The sequence below is a fragment of the Dromiciops gliroides genome, chromosome 3 (assembly GCF_019393635.1).
Source record: "Dromiciops gliroides isolate mDroGli1 chromosome 3, mDroGli1.pri, whole genome shotgun sequence".
NCBI classification, from domain to species: domain Eukaryota; kingdom Metazoa; phylum Chordata; class Mammalia; order Microbiotheria; family Microbiotheriidae; genus Dromiciops; species Dromiciops gliroides.
In genome coordinates this window covers 449,406,167-449,427,252 of record NC_057863.1, presented here as the reverse complement: position 1 = coordinate 449,427,252, position 21,086 = coordinate 449,406,167, and the positions used below count along the sequence as shown (strand labels likewise).

Sequence of the window (21,086 nt, the reverse complement as noted above, 5' to 3'; positions counted from 1 at the left end):
TATTGATTAATTGAATGAAGTAATCCCTACTCACAAAGAGTTTTGTTTTAATGGTAAATAAGGACACTGTTCTGCAGACTGAAGTCATTTCTTTGCTTTCTCTGTTACCTTTGATTAATCGGACAATGTTGCAGAGTCACAGAAATGTAAAAAAATAATAGTAATGATAGCTAACATTTGCAACGTATGAATGCTTTTGATATATTATCTTAATTGTTCCTCACAGCAACCTTCTGAGGTAGGAACTATTTTTATCTACATTTTACATATGATGTAAATGAGGCCAAGAGCTATTCTGTGATTTGCCCAGGATCACACAGCTAGTCTAAAGTGAGATTTTAAATCAGGTCTTCCTGCCTTCAACTAAGTCCAGTGCTCTATTCATTAAATCAATCTGCCTCCAAAAGAGAGGATAAGATGGAATTTCCAGAAGTCATTGGTCAAATTATACCCTAAGCCAAACATATAGTCATAGGTAACCTCAAGGTATTATTTACATTAGCCAACTTGTGTGGCTAAATAAAATTTTGCTACATTGTGTAGTGGGGTGTAATGTTTTTCAGAGAAATTTAAGCTCCCTGAGAGCAGAATTTGTTCCATTTTTATAGCTCCTAGAATAGTTCCATGCACAAATTGGGAACTTAATTCAATAATTTTTGAATTTTGTAAAACAATTTGCAGCATTATTAGGAAGAATAAAGACAAAGGATTACTAGCAAAAAATAATTGATAATATTGTTATTTTAATAACTAGTATTAATTAACATGCCCATCATTCCAAATGTAGATTTATAACTATCCGTGGAGAGGATATCTGATCCTATGGGATTGACCTACATTCCTTTTACCTAAGAGTATGGCCTCCAAGTTTGGGGTGTTTATCTGCAAATCTTGCCACTTTCATCTTGCCAAGTGGAACAAGTGAATCCATACAGAAAGATGGAGACAACACTAATGTAGAGAGGAAAGAGCTAGCAATAGTGCATTTTGACACAGAATCAATGTACAAAGGGATAATTGTGGGGAGGGAGGGAAGGAGGGAGGGGGAGAGAAAGAGAGAGAGAGAGAGAGACAGAGAGAGAGAGAGAGAGAGAGAGAGAGAGAGAGAGAGAGAGAGAGAGAGAGAGAGAGACAGACACAGAGACACAGAGACACAGAGACACAGAGACAGAGAGAGACAGAGACACAGAGACAGAGACAGAGAGAGATTGATTCATCTTCACTTCCCAAATCTTACTTAAACCTTCCTGTTTTGAATGCAGTGAAAGTGGACAATCTCTAGAGACATAGTCTTTTATACCCTTATGAAACAAACCATTAGACCGTAACAGATGTATAAGAATAAACACGTAGAAAAATTATGATGATGATGACCTGAGTTTTAGAAAGATGCACATAAAAATTTCCTCAAGATGTTATTCAAGTTTTCCAGAGAGAACACATAAAATGGACTATGAAGAGATAGACTTGCTTGCATTAAGCAGATACTCATATTTTAGAGAGATCAGTGGTCCTTTAGCCCTGATCTCTTCAGAACAATACAGCATCAGGAGTAGCTCACGTCTAAAACTATAGAAAAAAACTCCTTGTTATGTAGCTGCATGAAGGGTTTTTGCACTGGAATACAGTAATTTTTTTTAACTCAACCAAGTAACATTCAGTACATATCAGCTTTCATCAAATATTAAAAATGACTCTGAAGAATCAGACAAGCCACCAGACCATGAAAGATGTCACCACATTTATTGTAGAAATCCCTAACTAATTTTGAATTGAAACATTACTCAAAACACTTCAGCTCCCACTGCAAAGTGGCAATGTCCTTGGCTAAGTCATGGACCCGATTATTCATGTGGAAAGGGGTGAGTCTAAGAAGACATACAGATTATCAAGCTTAAAAAATGATTGCCAAAATGTTTATTGTTGTTGTTGTTGTTATATTCAGCATACGAGGAGCTGAAGTAGGGATATATGTTAAAGTTACTACCATTGTTTTCCCTTACCTTCTCCCTTCTAGGCTCCTCAATTACCTAAAAATTGCAGGGAGGGAGCTGTACTAGTGGTACTCACCCCCTTAATGATTTTCCCTAATTAAGACATATATGACTGAAAAATAAAAAACAAATGTAACCTCCCCACAACAAAATACAGAACCACCTCATGTGTATAATTTGTAAATAATGGGAATATCATATTCCCACTTTAGCTTTTGTGACTACCTATTAAATGCTAATGCATCTATTTTAGTCCTCAATATGAATCTTAATTTTAGAACACAAAGAAATTCTTTTGCAAATAAATTCCCTGGAGAGTTCTTTGTTTCCCTGCTCCTATACTGCTTAGGAGGGTTATCGCTACATACCCATGAAGGAAGCTAGCCCTTTTTAGGACTTCCCTTCCCAGACTGAACAGTAAATACATTCTAAATATGTTATCCGTTATCATATTAGTTCCATGATTCCAAAGATATCATTATTATCTTAATCTGAAAAATACACATTCTGTATTGTGACCAATAGCAAAATGGGTGTTATTTGACACCTACACTTAATTATATCTGATATTTAATTGCCTTTTTGTGTAAGCAGTAATAAAATTTAAACCATCCATTATGCTATTTGGTATGAAAAAGTACAGCCACTGCCCCATTTTTCACTTTTGCACTGTTTCCATGTACTTTTCAATCATCCAAAGCCCAAAAGATTGATATGAGGCTATCTTTCATCAACATTTCTCATCACAGGTACATATTACATTATGTAGGTACACACATCTATAGCTACCCAGATCTCTAAGACTTACCTCTTTACTTTCTTCTAGATCTGATTCACTACTGAAGTCTTCTGTGTTTAAATTTTCAAAGTCAGATTCTCCAACAGCAATCGGTACTGTTACTGTGAGGCTGGGGTTATTTATGAATGACATGTAATCACTTTCATCAATTATGTATTTTTCCACACTGCTGCCTGTCCCTATGCCACTTGTAGTCCCATTGGCATCTTTCAGATAATCAAGATCTTTTCCTGCTTCTGTTGTGTGATTGGACATGCAGCTATCTTTCTTGTTGTTCAGATCATCAAGTGGTTTGATTTCATCTAAAACCTTCTGTTTTCTGACAAAGGACTGCTGAATGAATTCATATATTTTCCTTTTCACATAAGCTATTCCCCGATGCATTCGTTCTACAGCAATTTGGAGGTTGTTCATTTCATTATCATCATCTGTAGCAGCAAGATTGTCCGCACTAAATGAACTCAGTAGTAAGGCCAGAAACAGATTCAGTACCTTTAAAAGATTACAAATACATAAATTATAGTTCTTCGGGATAAGGAAAAATATATTATGATTACATGCTCTGAGAAATGAAGCAGAAACTACTCCTACCACCACCACCACCACCACCACCACCACCACCACCACCACCACCACCACCACCACCACCACCACCACCACCACCACCACTACCACCACCACCACCACTACCACTACTACTAAATACCTTGCATTTAGAGAGTGTTTAAAAGTTTATAAAATATCACTCTCAAAACAACTTTGTACAAGTGTCATCATATCAATTTTATAGATGAGAAAACTAAAGCTTAAAGAGATTAGTTGATGTTCTCATACTCACACAATTGGAAAAGCCAGAAGTAGAACCTAAACATGTGGTTTTTCCCCCCTGCCCTTGTATATAACACTTCCCTCTCCCCCATGAGACTCAACAATTGAACAAGATGCATCATAATCTAATGGAAGAGTGCTGGGTTGGGTATTAGGAGTGCTGAATTTTAGTTCTGGCTCCAAATAATGACTTGTGTGACCTTTGATGGATATATGTGTGAAATTCCTGATTTCATAACTCTGGTACACATGGCAAGTGATCCACACTCATAATTTTTTTTAAGTGTTTATTTTTTCTTTCATGGACCTGTGATTTAATCTGCATAGGGAATTTCTGGTGAGGAACTTTCTCCTACCAATGCATGGACGTTATGGCCTAATGTCTTCCATTACCTTATTTTAAAAAATCTAATCCTTTCTTTCTTTTTGAAATCTTTCTCTCTTTGAGATGTATTGAAAACTGAATCCTGGTTCTTAAATTGTATTGCCTTTAACACAGATTTATTCTGCATGTATTTGGAGTTACTCTTCTTGACTTCATTTCCTTTTTGTTTTTTTGTTTTGTTTTTTTTTAGTCTGGGCAATGAGAGTTAAGTGACTTGCCCAGGGTTACACAGCTAGTAAATGTCAAGTATCTGAGGCCCAGATTTGAACTCAGGTCCTCCTGAGTTCAGGGCTGGTGTTTGATCCACTGTGTCACCTAGCTGTCCCCTTGACTTCATTTTCTTAAGGGCCATCTGATTTCCTTACTTTCTATGTTAAATAAGGAATTTCTGGAATCTAAATTTAATGATTTCATTGCCATTGATGAATATAGATTGTTATAGAAGCAGTAAACAAATCTATCCTTTTTTATTTCAATTTGGAATTTCCCTTCAAATTTTACTTATTAATTCTCCCAGGACAATAAAAATTATCACAAATTATGCTTCATTGCAGCATCATTTCAGCATAAACTGTTGCCCACAACTATTTAATAAAATTGATCCATAAAAATTTAAAACAAAAATTTCAAAGATTTCACCATATCAAATCATCTCTAAGCTACATAAAACAAAGAGGTTCCAAAATAGAGACCTAGCAAAAGAAGTCAAAATTGTGTGGGTAGAGGATGAAGTTCCCATGGTCTTGTCCTGGTGTTGATCAAACATGCTCATAGTGAGTCTATAGAAGATGAACTTACATACTAACACTTTTATTCAACTACTGAAAGTTATGTAATCCATCTGTGCCACAATCTATAGCAAACATAAAAGAATCACAGAATACTGATTTATCCCAGGACCCTCTATCTGAACTCTATAAAATAAGATAAGAAGAATGAGGTAATAATAATAATAATATATTTATATAAGGCTGTAAGGTTGACAAAATGCTTTTCCCAAAATAAGAAATGAGGGATGTAATATAAATTTCAGGGTTTGAAGAGACCTTGTAATGACTCCCAGCATCTTTAACCCACTAATCAAAAAAGCCCTTAGGGAAGCTAAAAAACTTTGGGGTCACCCTGTTAGATTAACACCAGCAGTAACTGCCCAGAGCCTCTTTTTTAGCCACTAGGGAGTTGCTAGCATGAATTGGCACTAGTTCATAGTTTTAGATTTATCACTTCCCTTTAGCTATGTATGGTCCACCTAGACCCAGATGAAAATACTGTAAAAGCTGACCTGACTTTAGCAATCTGAGAAGAGTACCCCGTTCTCTCCAGGATAAATTCAATTCCATCTGGGGCTCCAGAAGGCTGAATCTATTTCCACCATCTTGCCTGACTTCATATTGTAAGTACAGCCTCTCAATAAAACTTGCTTATTTTACTGTCCTATTGCATACTCAATGTTTCCTTATATTTAAAGTTGGTGTCCTGAGCCTTCCCGATTCTTCATTAAAACAGACCTCAAAAGCCACCAATTGGAAACCATACTTGAACATACCTAACAAGCAGTAATTCAGCCTTTATTTAAGACTCCCATTAAGGAGGAAATCCTCTGTTTTCCAAGGAAATCCATTCCCATTTGGATAATTAACATTTGTAAGAAGATCTTCTAGAAATCAAACCTATATTTATCTCTTTTCAACTTCCATCCATTTTTCTTAAATCTACCCTGGGGGGCTAATCAGAACAATTCTGATCTGTCCTTTCCATGGCAACTCTTCAAATACTGAAAGTACTTGAATAAAGCTATCATGTCCTCTCTAAGTCTTTTCTTCTCCAGGCAAAATGTTCTCATTCTGTCACCCATTTCATATGGCGTGAACTCAAGGCCATTCACCATTTGGGTTGTCTTCTTCTGGATGCTTTCCAACTTATTAGTGTCCTTTCTAAAATGTCAGTCAACAAGCACTCACTAAGCATTTAGTGTTTTAGGCACTGTGCTAAGTACTGGGAATTCAAAGAAAGGAATGTACAGTTCCTTCCCTCAAGGAATTTACATTCTAACATGAATATAACTAGGTATATGCAAGCAAACACAGGGTAGATGGAAGTTTATCACAGCTAGGAAGTCCCTAGTCACTGGTTGGGGTTAGCATTTTGAGCTCTAAATGAGGGGAAGCAAAGACAGAAAGGAAAAACAAACAAACAAACTTCAGGCAATGGGGACAACCAGTGGAAAGACACCAAGATTGAGGATGGAATGTCATAAGTGAGGAACAGCAAGTAGGCTGGCATAGTTTGATGGTAGAGTGTGTGGAAGGAAGTAAAAGAAGACTGAAAATGTAGAAAGAGGTCAGGGGTTTAAGAACTTTAAATGTAAAATAGAGGAGCTTATGTATGATCCCAGAGGCAATTAGGGAGTCAATAATTTATTTTGGAGGCAGCATGGAATTGTGGATGAAATAGTGGATTTGGAGTCAGGAAGATCTGAGTTCAATTCTTACCTCAGATTCTTAGAAGCTTAGGCAAGTAACTTAATGTCTTTGTGCCTCAGTTTCTTTACATGTAAAATGAGAGTGTTGTACTCAAAATTTTGTAATATCCCTTTCGGCTCAAAGTCTGTGATTAAGGGGAAGGATTAATATGGTTAGATATTTACTTTAGAAAACTTACTTTGTGAAGTAAGCAGAACCAAGAGAACATTGTACACAGTAATAGCAACATTGTGCAATAATCAGCTGTGATAGACTTAGCTCTTCTTAGAAATACAAGAGCCAAGACAATTCCAAAAGACTCATGATGGAAAATGCTCTCCAAATCCAGAAAAAAGAACTATGCGGTCTGAATGCAGATCGAAGTATATTATTTTCACTTTTTTGTTGCTTTTTTGTTGTTTTTTCTTTCTCGTGGTTTTCTGCTTTTGTTCTGATTCTTCTCTTACAATGTGACTAATGTGGAAATATGTTTACAATGATTGTACTATACAACCTATATCAGATTGCTTGCTGTCTTCAGGAGGGGGGAGGGAAGGAAGGAAGGGAGAAAAATTCGGAATTGAAAATCTTACAAAAATGAATATTGAAAACTATATTTACCTGTAATTAGAAAAAATAAAATAAAATATTATTAAAAAATGAAAAGTTACTCTGGCAGGTGAATAGATGATGGATCACAGAGGGAATAGACTTATGGTAGAGAGAACAATTTGATGGTTATTGTAAAGTGCAGATTACAGGTAATGAGGGGAGAAAATAGTTGCTGTATGAGTAGAGAGAAAGAGACATAAACAAGACATAGTGTGAAGGTAGAAACAACATAATTAGATAACTGGGGTGAATGAGTGTGAGGAGTTAAGGGTGACACTCAGATTGAGAGCCTGGATACCTGGGAAGGAAGGAAACAAGCAATGATTAAGTGATAAACATGTGCCAGGTGCTGTGCTAAGCATTTTACAAATACTCTCTTATTTAATGATCACAGCAACCCTAGAGGTAGATGCTATGATTATCCCCATTTTACAGTTAAGGAAAGTGAAGCAGACAGAACCTCAGTTGTCACACAGTTGCCCAGGGTCACACAGCTAGTAAGGAGAGGATAGTGAGATCCTTCAATAATAGAGAAGTTTGGAAGAGGGGTGTTTGGGGAGAAAGATAATAAATTACTTTGGAAATTTTGAATTTGATATGCAGAATGGTCATCCCGCTTGAGATGTTTAAAAGTTAGTTGTCTTTGCAGGACTACAGTGAAAGAGAGATTAGGACTAGATATATAAATCTGGAAATCATTTGAATAGGGATGATTGTTGAACTCATGGGACTTTATGAGATCATTAACTGGTATGGAAGGATAAGAGTAGAGGGCTGAGGACAACGCCTTGGGGGTCACCCACAACTACTAGGTATGATGTGGAGGAAGATTCGGCAAAGGAAATTGAGGAAGAACAGTCAGAAAGGTAGGAGGAGAATCAGGAAAGAGAAACAGCATGAAAACCTAGAGAGGAAAGAGAATATCTAGGAGGTTAAAAAAATGACCAACAGGGTCAAATGTCAGAGAAGGTCAAGAAGACTGTGAATTTAGAAAAAGCTATTCACTTTCATAATTAAGAGACAATTGGCAACTTTGGAAAGAGAAGTTTTAGTTGAATTATGAGGTTGAAAGCCAGATTTCAGAAGGTATAGAAAAGAGCAAGAGAACAGGAAGTGGAGGCACCAAATGTGGAAAGTTTTTTAGGGAGTTTAGCCAAAAAGGTTAGGAGGCATAAAGGACAATATTTAGCAGAAATGTCAGATCAAATGAGTGGTTTGTTTTTTTAAAGAATATGGAGGTATGGATGTGTTAGTAAGCAAAAGAGAAGTATCCAATAGCTAGGGAAAGATTAAAAATTAAAATGTTGGGTTTCCCCACAACTGTTCTAAAAAGATCCCCAAATCACACCAGACCAGGTCCTAATTAAGAAACCTAAGAATTAATGAGTCATTTTCCATCCCAGATAAGCAGAGAGAGGGATAGACAGAAAATTCTGTAGACACTGGGGTTAGAATTCAGCTGGGAAGCTCTTCATGGAGTGTTGAAATACAAGCATTGAAATAGGGTTAAAGCTATGTACCAGGACAAGAACAAGTCCTAGACTCACATAGAGGCTCCTTACCTTGTTCAGGATTCAAGAAAAGATGCCAACTGGCAGCTCTTCACTACACATTTTAGGTGACAGATTTAGGTGGAGTGAGGAGAGAGAACCTCCACCTAAGATAATATTACAAGGTGAGTAATGTTCTAGGCTGGGTATTGGGCAAGAAGCAAGTTCAGAAGTAAACAGCAGGGGCAGCTAGATGGCACAGTGGATAGAGCACCGGCCCTGGATTCAGGAGGACCTGAGTTAAAAATCCGGCCTCAGACACTTAACACTTACTAGCTGTGTGACCCTGGGCAAGTCACTTAACCCCAACTGTCTCACTAAAAAAAAAAAAAAAAGAGAGAGAAAGAAAAAAAAGAAGTAAACAGCAGTTGACTAGTTCTGACCTCAGGAGCAAAGCAGAGCAGGGTCTCAATTGGAGATTCCAGTCTGGTCTGAAGCCTACAGTGGCATCCAAACAGGACAAAATAAAAATCCAAGTCAAAGGGGATCTTGCAGTTCTGTCATTTTAAAACATCAGAACTTTCCAGCTGGCTGATAAAGTCTAAGACCAGCAGCAGTCTATTGGAATTTCAACCAGGATCACACAAGATTTAGCACCCATCATTATAAAGAAATCAAGAGCTTGGAATATGATATTCGAGAGTATAAAAGATATAGGCTTACAACCAAGAATAATTTATTTGGCAAATATGGATATAATCCTAAAGGGGTGGGAGGAATTAATCTTTAATAAATAGAGTATTTTTAGGTATTCCTGATGAAAGACCAAAACTGAGTAGAAGCTTTGAAGTGCAAATAGAAGTAAAGAGAAACATAATAAAGAAAATTATGAGTTAACAAAATAAGGGCATAAACAATAATAAAATGTTTACATTCTAATATGGAGAGATGATACATGTGTCCCCTATTATCATGGATTATAAAAAACAATCCATTGAAATAGATAGAGGACCTAGGAGGTGGTTTTGTTATACTTTAATTAAAAAAGGAATGGAAAAGGAGTGAGAATGAGGAAATTAGCTCACAAAATCAAGATTTACAAGTAGAAAATGAAAATAAGGAAGAATGGGTAGGGGAAACAGGAAATATATCTATCTCATTCTTGTTTGAAGTGATCAAAGGAAGGAAAAAACATACAGTTGGGTACATTAATCTATCTCATTTAATAGGGAAACAGGATGGAAAGGGGGAATAAGGGAATAAGCATTTCCATAGCACCTACTATGTTTAAGGCACTGTGCTAAGTGCTTTTAAAAAAGTATCTCATTTGATTCTCATAACAACTCTGTAAAGGAGATGATATTATTATCCCCACTTTAGAGTTTAGAAAACTGAGGTAAACAGAGGTCAAATGACTTGTCCAGTGCCACACAGGTTTTTTTTTTTTTTTTTTGGCGGGCAATGGGGGTTAAGTGACTTGCCTGGGGTCACACAAATAGTAAGTCTCAAGTGTCCGAGGCTGGATTTGAACTCAGGCACTCCTGAATCCAGGGCTGGTGCTTTATCCAATGCGCCACCTAGCTGCCCCAAGTGCCACACAGGTAATAAGTATCTAAATCCTGATTCGAACTCAGGTCTTCCTGACTCCAGGACCAGCACTCTATCTACTACACTACTTAACTGCCTCTGATGGAACAAAATCTATTATACTTCATTTGAAGTAAAGGCTTAAAAACTCTGACAAATCCCATGACCAACTTCAATTCCAGAGGTCTGATGATGAAGCATGTTACCTCCTTCCTGACAAAAGAGTGATGGACTGAGTACAGGATGTGTCATACATATTTGGACATGGCCAATATGAGAATTTGTTTTGCTTGACCATATATACGTTACAAGAATTTTGTTTTTCTATTTTTTCATGGAGGAGGATGGTGGGAGAAGGGAAAAATTAATGCCTGTTAATTGACAAAAATAAAAACTATATTAGAGAGAGGGTAGAGATGATCATGTGGACATTGTTCTGGAGAAGATGAAAGAACTTAGGATAGGAATGTAGGTAGAAGGGCATGTCTACTCTTTATCTGAGACAGATGTGAAGGAGAAATTAGAGAGAGGACTATGTGATATGATGGGTAGCTAGGTGGTGTAATGGCTAGAGTGTGGGACTTGGAGTCAAGAAGACTGAGTCTGTCTCAGATACTTACTAGCTGTGTGACCTTGGACAAGTTACTTAAACCGTCAGTTTCCTCATCTGTAAAATGGGGATAATAATATTACCTATCCTACAGGGTTGTGAGGATCAAATAAGTTGACATGTGTAAAGTGCTTCGTAAACCATAAAGCACTATATAAATACTAGGTATTATTGGTGATGATTACATGATATTAAGAAGAAGGAATTCTCAGTGAATGGCCTCAGTTTTTTTCTTGAAATATGTAGTGATATTTTCATCTGTGAGGGTTGATGGAAGAGGTACTGTATGAGGTTTGAAGAGAGATACAAAGGTTTGGAAAGCTCACTATGAAGAATGGGTCAATGTATTAATCAGAGAGAAGTGGAACATTGGCTTGCTATGATGAAGACCAGGTGTGATTAGAAAACATAAATTTACAGTGGACTCAATCAGCAGGGTTTCATAATTTTGCTTAGCTTCTTTCTATAACATATGAACAGGAACAAAGGATACGAATGGTAGTATTAATCAAGGGTTGGGTTTGGCAAGGTATGATTAATAATAGAATAAGGGGGCAAAGTCTTAAAGGATAGAGGATAGTGTAGAGTTGAACTGGTTCCCCAAGATATCAAGAGAGGGAGGAGAGAAGATGATAACATTGAAAAGAACTGAGAGGTAGAAGAATTGGAGGTCACAATGAAGAGAAATAACAGGGTTAGGGGTCATAAGGCACAGGAAAGATGAAATAACAAAATATGATCAGATAAAGGAATTTAAGAGTTCATTAACATGGACATGGAACACTTGTGGATAATGGCAAGAACAAAGATATGACCATCTCTGTAATGTAGCTGAGGTGTAATAGAGAAGTAGGTCACAGGAATTAAGTAAATAAGGAAACTGGGAAATGAAAGGATTTTAAGGAGTGTGAATATGTATGTTGAAGTCCCCTATTATTATAGCAAGAGCTGTGGTGGACAAAAATTCTGTGATCCATCCCCTGAACTCATTGAGAAATGAAGGAGAATGTTCTTGGGTAGAAGGGGAGAGGTTGGGAATGGGGAAGGATTGTAGCCATAAGATCTCAGTTGAATTATACAATTGAATAGTGTGAACTTCAAATGAAGAGAGGTTGCTGAGTAACAGTGATAGAGGGAGCCTGAAAGTGACAATGGGGGTGAGGGGTCATCTACCAACACAGTCAATGTGAGGTGATGGGGATATATGAGACAAAATGTAGCCACTAATGGACAGGGTAGTGAGGGAAGCTTTGTCATCAAGAGGGATCCATGACTCAGTGAATATCAGATGATGAAAGGAGTGAGAAAGCAAAAAGTTTAAAATCAAAGGAAGTTTGTTAATTATGGAGTGGGTGATCCAGAGGGTATAGTGGAGGGGGGTGGGAAGATCTGGATTGGGGCATGAGATGGATTGGATGGATTTAAGGGAAGGGATGGTTAGGGATGGACAATAGGATTCGTATACCAGTAGCCAGGGTTTCAGGATTGATGGGATTGGGAGATTATAAGAGAGTGGGAGTGTGCAAATCATTAAAAAATGAGTTGGGGGGGCAGCTAGGTGGTGCAGTGGATAAAGCACCAGCCCTAATTTCAGGAGGACCTGAGTTCAAATCTGGCCTCAGACACCTGAAACTTATAGCTGTGTGACCCTGGGCAAGTCACTTAACTTTCATTGCCCTGCCCACCCACCCCCAAAAAAATTAGTTCAGAAAGCATGGATCAAGAAATATCCATTTAGGGTGACAGGTGATCAGACTATTCAAGATGGGCATATTGTGTTCTGTGAGGCCTTAGAATGCCTCATGGCAGGTAAGACCTGGTAGTTATGACCAGAAAAGTCCAGAACTGAACACAATAATTCAGACTGGTCTGACCAGGATAGAGAATATGATGGCGTGATTACTACCCTCCTTTTGAATACTATGCCTGTTTTTAATACAGCTTTAAAATTGCATTAGATTTTTTTTATCATACTGTCATCCTTTTGACTCATATTAACCTGACAGAGCATGAAAACTTCTAGTTTTTCATATGAACTGAAAACCCTATTCAATCTTGTACTTGTGAGAATATTTTGTGCTAAACTTTGATTTTAAATTCTTCCCTATTGAATTTCACTTTATTAGATCTGCCCCTATGTTTTTAGCCTGTGAAGCCCGATTTTGTCATCCAGTGTTAGCTAGCTCTGCAAACACTGTCATTTGCATATCAGACATACAATGCCATCTATGCCTTTGTCCAAGTCTTTAATAAAATTGTTAAGCAGCATAAGGCTAAACAGAGATCCTTGAGGCACTCCACTGGAGACCTCTTTTTAAGTTTACATTAAATATTAATAACTTTTTGGTCTGGCTATTTAACCAGTTCCAATATATATATATATATATATATATATATATATATATATATATATATATATATATAAAACATTCTCCTTATCTATGAGTCTAGTAACCCTGTCCACAAAGAAAATAAAGTTAGTTTGGCATGACCCAATCTTCATTAAGCAGCTCTGTGATTACTTCCTCTTCTCCTAGATGTCCACTATTTCTTTAAGAACATGTCAAAGAATTTTGTCAGGAATCTAAATCAAACATATTGGCCTATTGTTTGCAGACTCCATTCTCTTCCCTTTTTTTTAAAAGATCAAGCCATTTGCCCTTTTCTAATCCTGTGGCCTCAATCCCATTCTCTCTGATCTCTCTATAATCATGGGAAGCAATAATAGCCAATCAATTCTTTTTGCATCCAAAGATGTTGGTCATGTAAATCTGATGATTTGAACTCATTAAGTACAGCTGGAAGCTTTCTTACTATTTTCTGACTTATTTTGGCTATCAACTTCCTTTTAGCCATTTTATTTTTGTCTCTTCTTGTCCACAAATCATTCTCCTGCATGATCCTTTCCTTAATCCTTTCCTCAGAAATGAACAAACATAAAAAGAGTTGATGCTTTGCCTTCTCTCTCTCCATTTTAAAAAATAATCAATCCTGCCAGCTCAGGCAGATATTCCTTCTTTGATGCTCCTTTCCCTCCCCCAATAGAGCAACAACAAACCATTGTTTTCTTTGGCTTTCATATACTCAGTTTATTCTGAGTGTCAGCACTCCTAAACTAGTCTTACACTACCATAACAGTACACACTTTTACATTTATCCATTATTTCCCTTTCTCCCATCTTTTACATATGTCTTTTTTTAGATATAAGCTGATTGGCAAATGAATTCCTTGTGCATATATAGGATATATTACAATTGTGTCTCCTTTCTTCAGAATGTCATTCTTCAGAAATATATAGGGGGCAGCCAGATAGCACAGTGGATAAAGCACTGGCCCTGGATTCAGGAGGAACTGAGTTCAAATCCAGCCTCAGACACGTGACACTCACTAGCTGTGTGATCCTGGGCAAGTCACTTAACCTTCATTGGCCCAGGGGAAAAAAGACAAGGGGGAGAAATATATCATCCCCCATAGGCTGATTTTCCCTGGAAAATTTCCATTTATGGGATCCTATCGTCTCTCTAAATCCTTTGAAATATCTCTGCAGCCAGGTGGTGCAGTGGATAGACTTGAGTTCAAATTCGGCCTCAGGTACTTGCTAGAGATGTGACCCTGGACATCACTTACCCTCCTTTTGACCCAATTTCTTCATTTGTAAAATGGGACAGTAATAGCACCTGTCACCTCACAGAGTTGTTGTGAGGATCAAATGAGATATTTGTAAAGTGCTTAACACAGTATTTGGCACACATAAGTGTTATATACCAGCTAGCTATCATCATTATTATTATTAGGGTTCCTGTCAAACTGTTTTGGGCTTTGCTCTCCTATATCAGAAATTCTAAAATGGCATGGCTATTTTCCCATAGTATTCTTATATATTTTTTCATCTTAGAAACCAATTGTTCCTTGTCAGAAAGGAAACTATAGATTGAATAAAATTTTCCCTTGTGGGCTCAGCTACCTTTAAAGGATGAAATTATCATTATAAAATATTAGGTGCTCTGCTTTTGGTAGAGAATGCTACCAGAAGTCCAGATTATTGATGTCCCCAATTATTTTTATTGGTGTCATTCTAATTTTACTAATGAGGAAACTGAACCTGAGACAAGTGAAGTGGCTTGGCTACTGTTGTGTAACTAGTAAGTATTAGAGAAATCTTTTCATAGCTCCACGTTGCCTCTGGTCTTGCTGGGTTTTAGGCCAACTTGTTTTCCCTTCTGTTGCTTTTTATGACTCATTTTCCCTTTCTATTTTTTCTCTCTTTTGCAAGATGATTTCACACTCAATCTTCTGCAGTCCTCCTTTGAAATGTCTTGCAAATGAGCTTTCATTTTAAACCTGTATTGCCTTTGCTTGTATGTCTCTTTAGTAAAGAGATCAAATGATTGTTGGCTGAGTTAGTTTCTTTACTCTTAGATTCTTTGACCTGGCAACTGGTTTATATCAAATAAGCTTAACCCCACCCCCAAATATGTGATCTTATTTATTAATTATTTATTAATCAATTCACTAAACTTTTCCAGGTTAGTTTCCTCCACTGTCAAATAATGGAGTTGACAAGATGACCTTCAATTTTTTTTTCTTTCTTTAAAATGTAGGCTCATAAGATTCTAGGGGGGGAAATGTATATATACATACATATATGTGTGTATATACATATATATATAATCCATATATATGCTTACATACATTATATAGATTAAATTTGATATTAAAGCTTAAAACTGAAAACAATAAAGTTTATAGTTATGGTTAAAAACAACTACAATTTTTTGTTTTGTGTTATTTAAAAACACTATGATTAGAAACAAACTAAGAATAATTTAGAAATTCAATCTGAAACTAATGTTAGTTAATCCATTTAGACTCATTCCCCCAATTTTCTAAATTCTTCTAAACTGCTTTGATATACAGTCTGTCAGTTTCAGCTGAAATGGTTATTTAGAAAAAGAATTCAACTATTAGTCTTTTTATGAGCTTTGGGTATACTGGTGTATGCTCTTCCCCTTCAGTTTACTTTATATTATATAATTTTGTGCTGCAAACAGAAACAACGTCAATTTGCATTAGAGGGCTGGAAAGGATTGATCATTTTCTCCATTAGTGTATTCTCTGGGTGTATTAGCCTTCTTTTGTTTTGACTTATAGCTAGAGTACTTACTAACCTAGAGCTGTCTAATATATCTGCTATATGTCACTTATAGTGAGTAGATATTGGGGTCAGGGACGTGGAGGAAGTGCTGACTTCAGTGCATGCATATATGCAATATCTCTAGTTCTTAGTCCTATATTGGCAAGGAAATAAAGGTGTTCATTCCCTGATTTTGTTCATGTTCTTACCCTATAGATTTGGCTCTTGATGATGAGAAGAGAGTATAACTAGCAATTTTGGTGTCTGGGGCAATCCATTTGTGGTGAGAATAGATAGATGTTTTCTTATCCCTGTGGCTAGAGAGACCTTGGGATAACTTGGGGGTGAAATTTTTTTTCTGGGGGAAGGTTGGGTGGAGAAAGTGGCATAGAGACTAACTTTGGTCATGGCTTTGGGAAAGTGAAAGTGCTCTCTGATCCCTTTAAATGTTAGCCTTTCCCCAATTCTGCTGAAGATAATATTCTTCTCGTATATAACCCATACCCTGCTCCCAAGCCTGGACTGGAGGGGGCAGTATAGTGCAGTGGAAAAGTCTTTGGATTTGGAGCAGGAGGACCTGTGTTTGAATTCCAGCTCTGCTACTTACTATTTTTGTGATTTGGGGCAAAACCCTTTAATTTTCCTGGGTTTCAGCTTACTTGATTGTTAAATGGGGAGGTTGGTCTCATTGACCTCTAAGCTCCTTTATAGAAGATCCTGAGGTGAATGCAGGGGACATATTGCTACAATGTTTTTGAGCATTAAGATGTTATTGGATATCACTATATTAACCTATCTTATTATAGCAAGGATATGAAAAAGCTCCTACCTAATTTTTCCCATGAATATCCAAAAATTACATTTATGATTCTCATTATTGATGAGTGCTCTTTTCCTTGTCCTATTATCTTGTATTACACTTATTTGTGTACATACTATATGCCCCAATAGAAGGTAAGCTCCTTGAAGACAGGAATTATTTTTAATGTCTATCTTTGGATTCCTAGTACCTAGGAACCTACACAAAATAAGTTTTTAATAAATCATAGAATTTCAGAGCTGGTGCAACCCATACGTAGAAAAAAATAAATGGCCAACACCAAGGTCAGATTTCCCAGGGCTCCCACTGAGTTGCCAATAATCTTTATCAGCATGTCTAGTGTTGGCCAAGATTTTGCTTTTATGTAGCTATAATTACTAAAAAGTGATTTTGTTTATTTGCCTCTTTGCAACTTCTGTCCATTTCTCCTAGTTCTGCTCTCTGGGACCAAATAGGACAAGGATAATATGAGAAAACAGCTATTATTTCTACCCTTCACTCTTCTTTGCTAGTCTTCTCATGCCCTCTTCCTTCAGCCAGTCCTCACATGTCATGAAGCCGAGGCCTTTCACCATCCCAGCTGTCCTCCTCTGGATACTCACCATCTTATCAAAGTTTGTTCTAAAATGTGGGGGCTAGAACTAAACATAGAACTTGCAAAGTGACCTTACCAGGAAAGAGTATAGAGGAGCTATCTTCCCCTTTATTCCTGTATACCAAACATCTCCTACAGAAGCCTAAGATTTCATTCACTTTGTCACATCTCATTGTTGACTCATAATGAGCTGGCAGCCCACTAAAACCCACAGGTTTTCTTCAGATAAACTGCCTGGCTATGTCAGCTTGTATTTTTGAAGTTAATTTTTTTTTAATTTAAGTGCAAGACTTTCCATTTATTCTTTTAAAATCTCAACCTCCTTTCTTTGACCCAATGTTCTAGCCCATTAAGGTTTTTAAAAAATCCTGACACATCCAGTAAGTAAGTTCTCCTTCCCAGCTTTGTGTTTGCTGTTTATTAATGAACTGAATTATGTCATACCTCAGGTTAAAATATCTACAATAGTGTCACTGTGTACTTACTACTAGGTTTCCAATCACCATAACCATCATGAAAACAGTAAGACACATGGCTTGGCCCGCCACCTCCATACAGTCCCACATGGTCTCTATCCATTCTCCACACAGCACCCGGAACACAATCAAGAAGGAGTGGAAGAAATCATGCATGTGCCATCGTGGAAGTTCGCAGTTGGGGGCAATCTTGCAGACACAGTCTTTGTAGCTTTTACCAAAGAGCTGCATGCCAACCACAGCAAAAATGAAAACAATAATGGCCAACACCAAGGTCAGATTTCCCAGGGCTCCCACTGAGTTGCCAATGATCTTTATCAGCATGTTTAGTGTTGGCCAAGATTTTGCCAACTTGAAAACTCGGAGCTGGAAAACAAAAGATGATAATTAGTGTCCATTATTTTAAAGCTATGCAACTATGACTTGTATCTGAGTGTACTAAGAGTTTATTCCAAAGTCCTATTTTTCTTTTTTTACATGTGCAATTATGTAAAACATTACCATATTAGTTATTTTGTACAAGAAAACTTGAATAAAAGAAAAAAGTAAAAGAAAGTGAAAAATAGCATGCTTCAGTCTGTGTTCAATCAATATCAGTTCTTTCTTTGGAGGTGGATAGTATATTTCATCAATGGTCCTTTGGGATTCTCTGGGAATAGTTCTTTTGCCCCTTTGGTCTAACATTCTGGATAAATTATATATATGAAGTATGGAGTGAATCTAGGTGCCATGGATTTTATAATCCTTTTTAGGGGTGTGGTGTTCTAACTTCTATGTGAAGGCTTTACACTTCTTGCTGACCTATAAGTGAGGGGGGAGAGTGCTATCTAATATGACACTCCTCTTCCCCACCCCCCCATCATGGTTCTTTTCTACAATTCCTATATTTATTCATAATGTTTAGGGACCCTTGGGCCCCTATCCTATGACAGATGTTTTTTTTTTTTTCCCCACAACTGCATGGTACAGAAGCATAGGACCATAGTTAATATAAGCATGAAGAAACTCTACTCCTTTCCATTACTGAGAAAGGATTGATATATGAGTTTACAAAAAATGTAATAACTTTAAAAGCTTTTCTGCATAGAATGGATAGGAGTAAATGTACTGCTTTACCTTTCTGTAATAGTTGTTGTGACCTATGTATTAGCAAACCAACTTTGCATAAGATTGCCATCTTTTCTTACAAAAGTCTTAATATTTTTAAAGCTAGTAATACAAAGTGACATTTTCATCCACATTTCCTCCTCCAGATTTGGAAATGAAAAATAAATAGTCCCTAAAACAATGTTTAGTCAGACATAATGGCAACTGGATAATATACTAGACTATACAAATTACTACCCTCTTTGTAGAAAAGACATTTTGTAAAACTAATGGAAAAGTGTTTACCAGTCTGAAAGAACGGAGAACGGATAACCCTTCCACATTGGCCAGTCCAAGTTCTACTAAGCTAAGGGTCACAATAAAACCATCAAAGATATTCCAGCCCTCTTGAAAATAATAATAGGGGTCCATGGCAATTATCTTCAGAAACATTTCTCCTGTGAAGATCCCAGTAAAGACCTAAGAGCAGAAACAAAGTTAATGTGTTGTCAGACAAGATTACTAGATGAGGATATTATAAGTCCTATTGCCCTGTGACATTTCAGTTATTTCTTTTCTCCAGACTTCAAGCAATACACTGACTGATGGAAAATATCAACAATTTTATTACTATCTGTAGTAGCTTTCTTACTCAATTACGTAGGGTAATTGTTATTCCAGGTTTATATTATTGGGGGGATTTATAATTTTTATAATTGTATATCAACATGCAATTAAAAAATATGACCTTTCTTATAAAACATATAAAATCATATGACTTTTGTTTTTTGTTTTTGGTGAGGCAATTGGGGTTTAAGTGACTTGCCCAGGGTCACAGAGCTAGTAAGTGTTAAGTGTCTGAGGTCATATTTGAACTCAGGTCCTCCTGACTCCAGGGCCGGTGCTTTATCCATTGCACTACCTAGCTGCCCCCCAAATCATATGACTTTTAAAGAAGCTTTTTATGATCATCCCTATCTTGTTATTAGTGACCCCTTGATAATAATTTGGCATTTATTCTATCTATCCATATCAATCCATATATATATTTTGGTGAGGCAATGGGAGTTAAATGACTTACCCAGGGTCACATGGTTAGTGTCAAGTGTCTGAGGCCGGATTTGAACTCAGGTCCTCCTGAATCCAGTGCCAGTGCTTTATCCACTGCACCACCTAGCTGCCCCCATATCAATCCATATTTACACATATCAATATCCATCCCTCTCTTTGTATCTCTCCAGTCTTCTCTCTATGCATCTATCTTGCATATAATTATTAGGGAAAATGTTGTATAACCTCCTTCCCCTAACTCTCTTGCAGAAGTATTTAATAAGCTCCTTGACAAGAACATGAAATGTCTCACTTTTGGATTTATATCATCAGCATAGTTCCTGGATTAACAAATGTTTGCTGATTTATTGACTGAATTACTATAAAAAAGAAAAGGGAAAAAACACATATACACACAAGGTAAAGTGAAGACAATTAAGCAGAAAGCTTCCTTCCCACCCTAAATCTCTCAACCCCCAAAGTAAATTACATAGAAGAATGCAAAAATCGCTTTAGAAGATCAAGTCTGTTTCCTTAAACAAACAATAGTATAATATTCCAAAGCTATCCAGATTCAATTGACAAACAGCTAAATAATTTATTTTTCTGAAACATAAAATGGGAAAAAATTTAAGTGGTAACTTTTGCCAAAAATGGGACTGCTAAATATCTGATACACAGTGTACTGTAGGTTATCAATATTTCATGGTTTAATATAAAAGGATAAGGCAACACAAGTACTAAGCCCCTTTAAGAGGAAAAGCCTGAGGCAATTCATGGGCTGTGAAAGTATATTTGATTAACCCTAAGACCCTACCATGCAACAATAGCTATTTGGGTTTAAAAAAAAAAAAAGGTGGTGGTGGTGGCACTGTGATTTGTGTTTTTCTGTAGCAATACAAACTATATAACTAAAGTTCAATATCATTCAATTGAACCATGAATACCAGATACCCACTGAAGATTATAAGATTGGAAATAGAGATATAGGAACTTCAGATTTGATAAGAACTACATCAATGATATGAAATATATTGCCACAAGATAGTAGTATCCTTGAATACATCAATATTCTAATTTATCAATTTTTCCTTTGGCTTTAAGGGCTGTCCCTTCTAGTAGAAAGTAGATATTATACATTAGGAATTTAAGAGAGC

The 21,086-nt window shown here is 36.7% G+C and overlaps 1 protein-coding gene across 3 annotated transcripts in view; it reads right to left on the bottom strand.

Moving 5' to 3' along the window:
• LOC122751490 (sodium channel protein type 1 subunit alpha) overlaps positions 1-21,086 on the bottom strand; it is a 209,111-nt gene that overhangs the window by 65,541 nt on the left and 122,484 nt on the right. For all 3 annotated transcript variants that reach the window (XM_043998558.1, XM_043998559.1, XM_043998560.1), the window contains exons 16-18: positions 19,186-19,359; positions 17,803-18,159; positions 2,803-3,285 (exon numbers count right to left, since the gene is read on the bottom strand). In XM_043998558.1, coding sequence (XP_043854493.1) covers positions 2,803-3,285; positions 17,803-18,159; positions 19,186-19,359 — 1,014 coding nt within the window. The remainder of the gene's footprint in view (positions 1-2,802; positions 3,286-17,802; positions 18,160-19,185; positions 19,360-21,086) is intronic.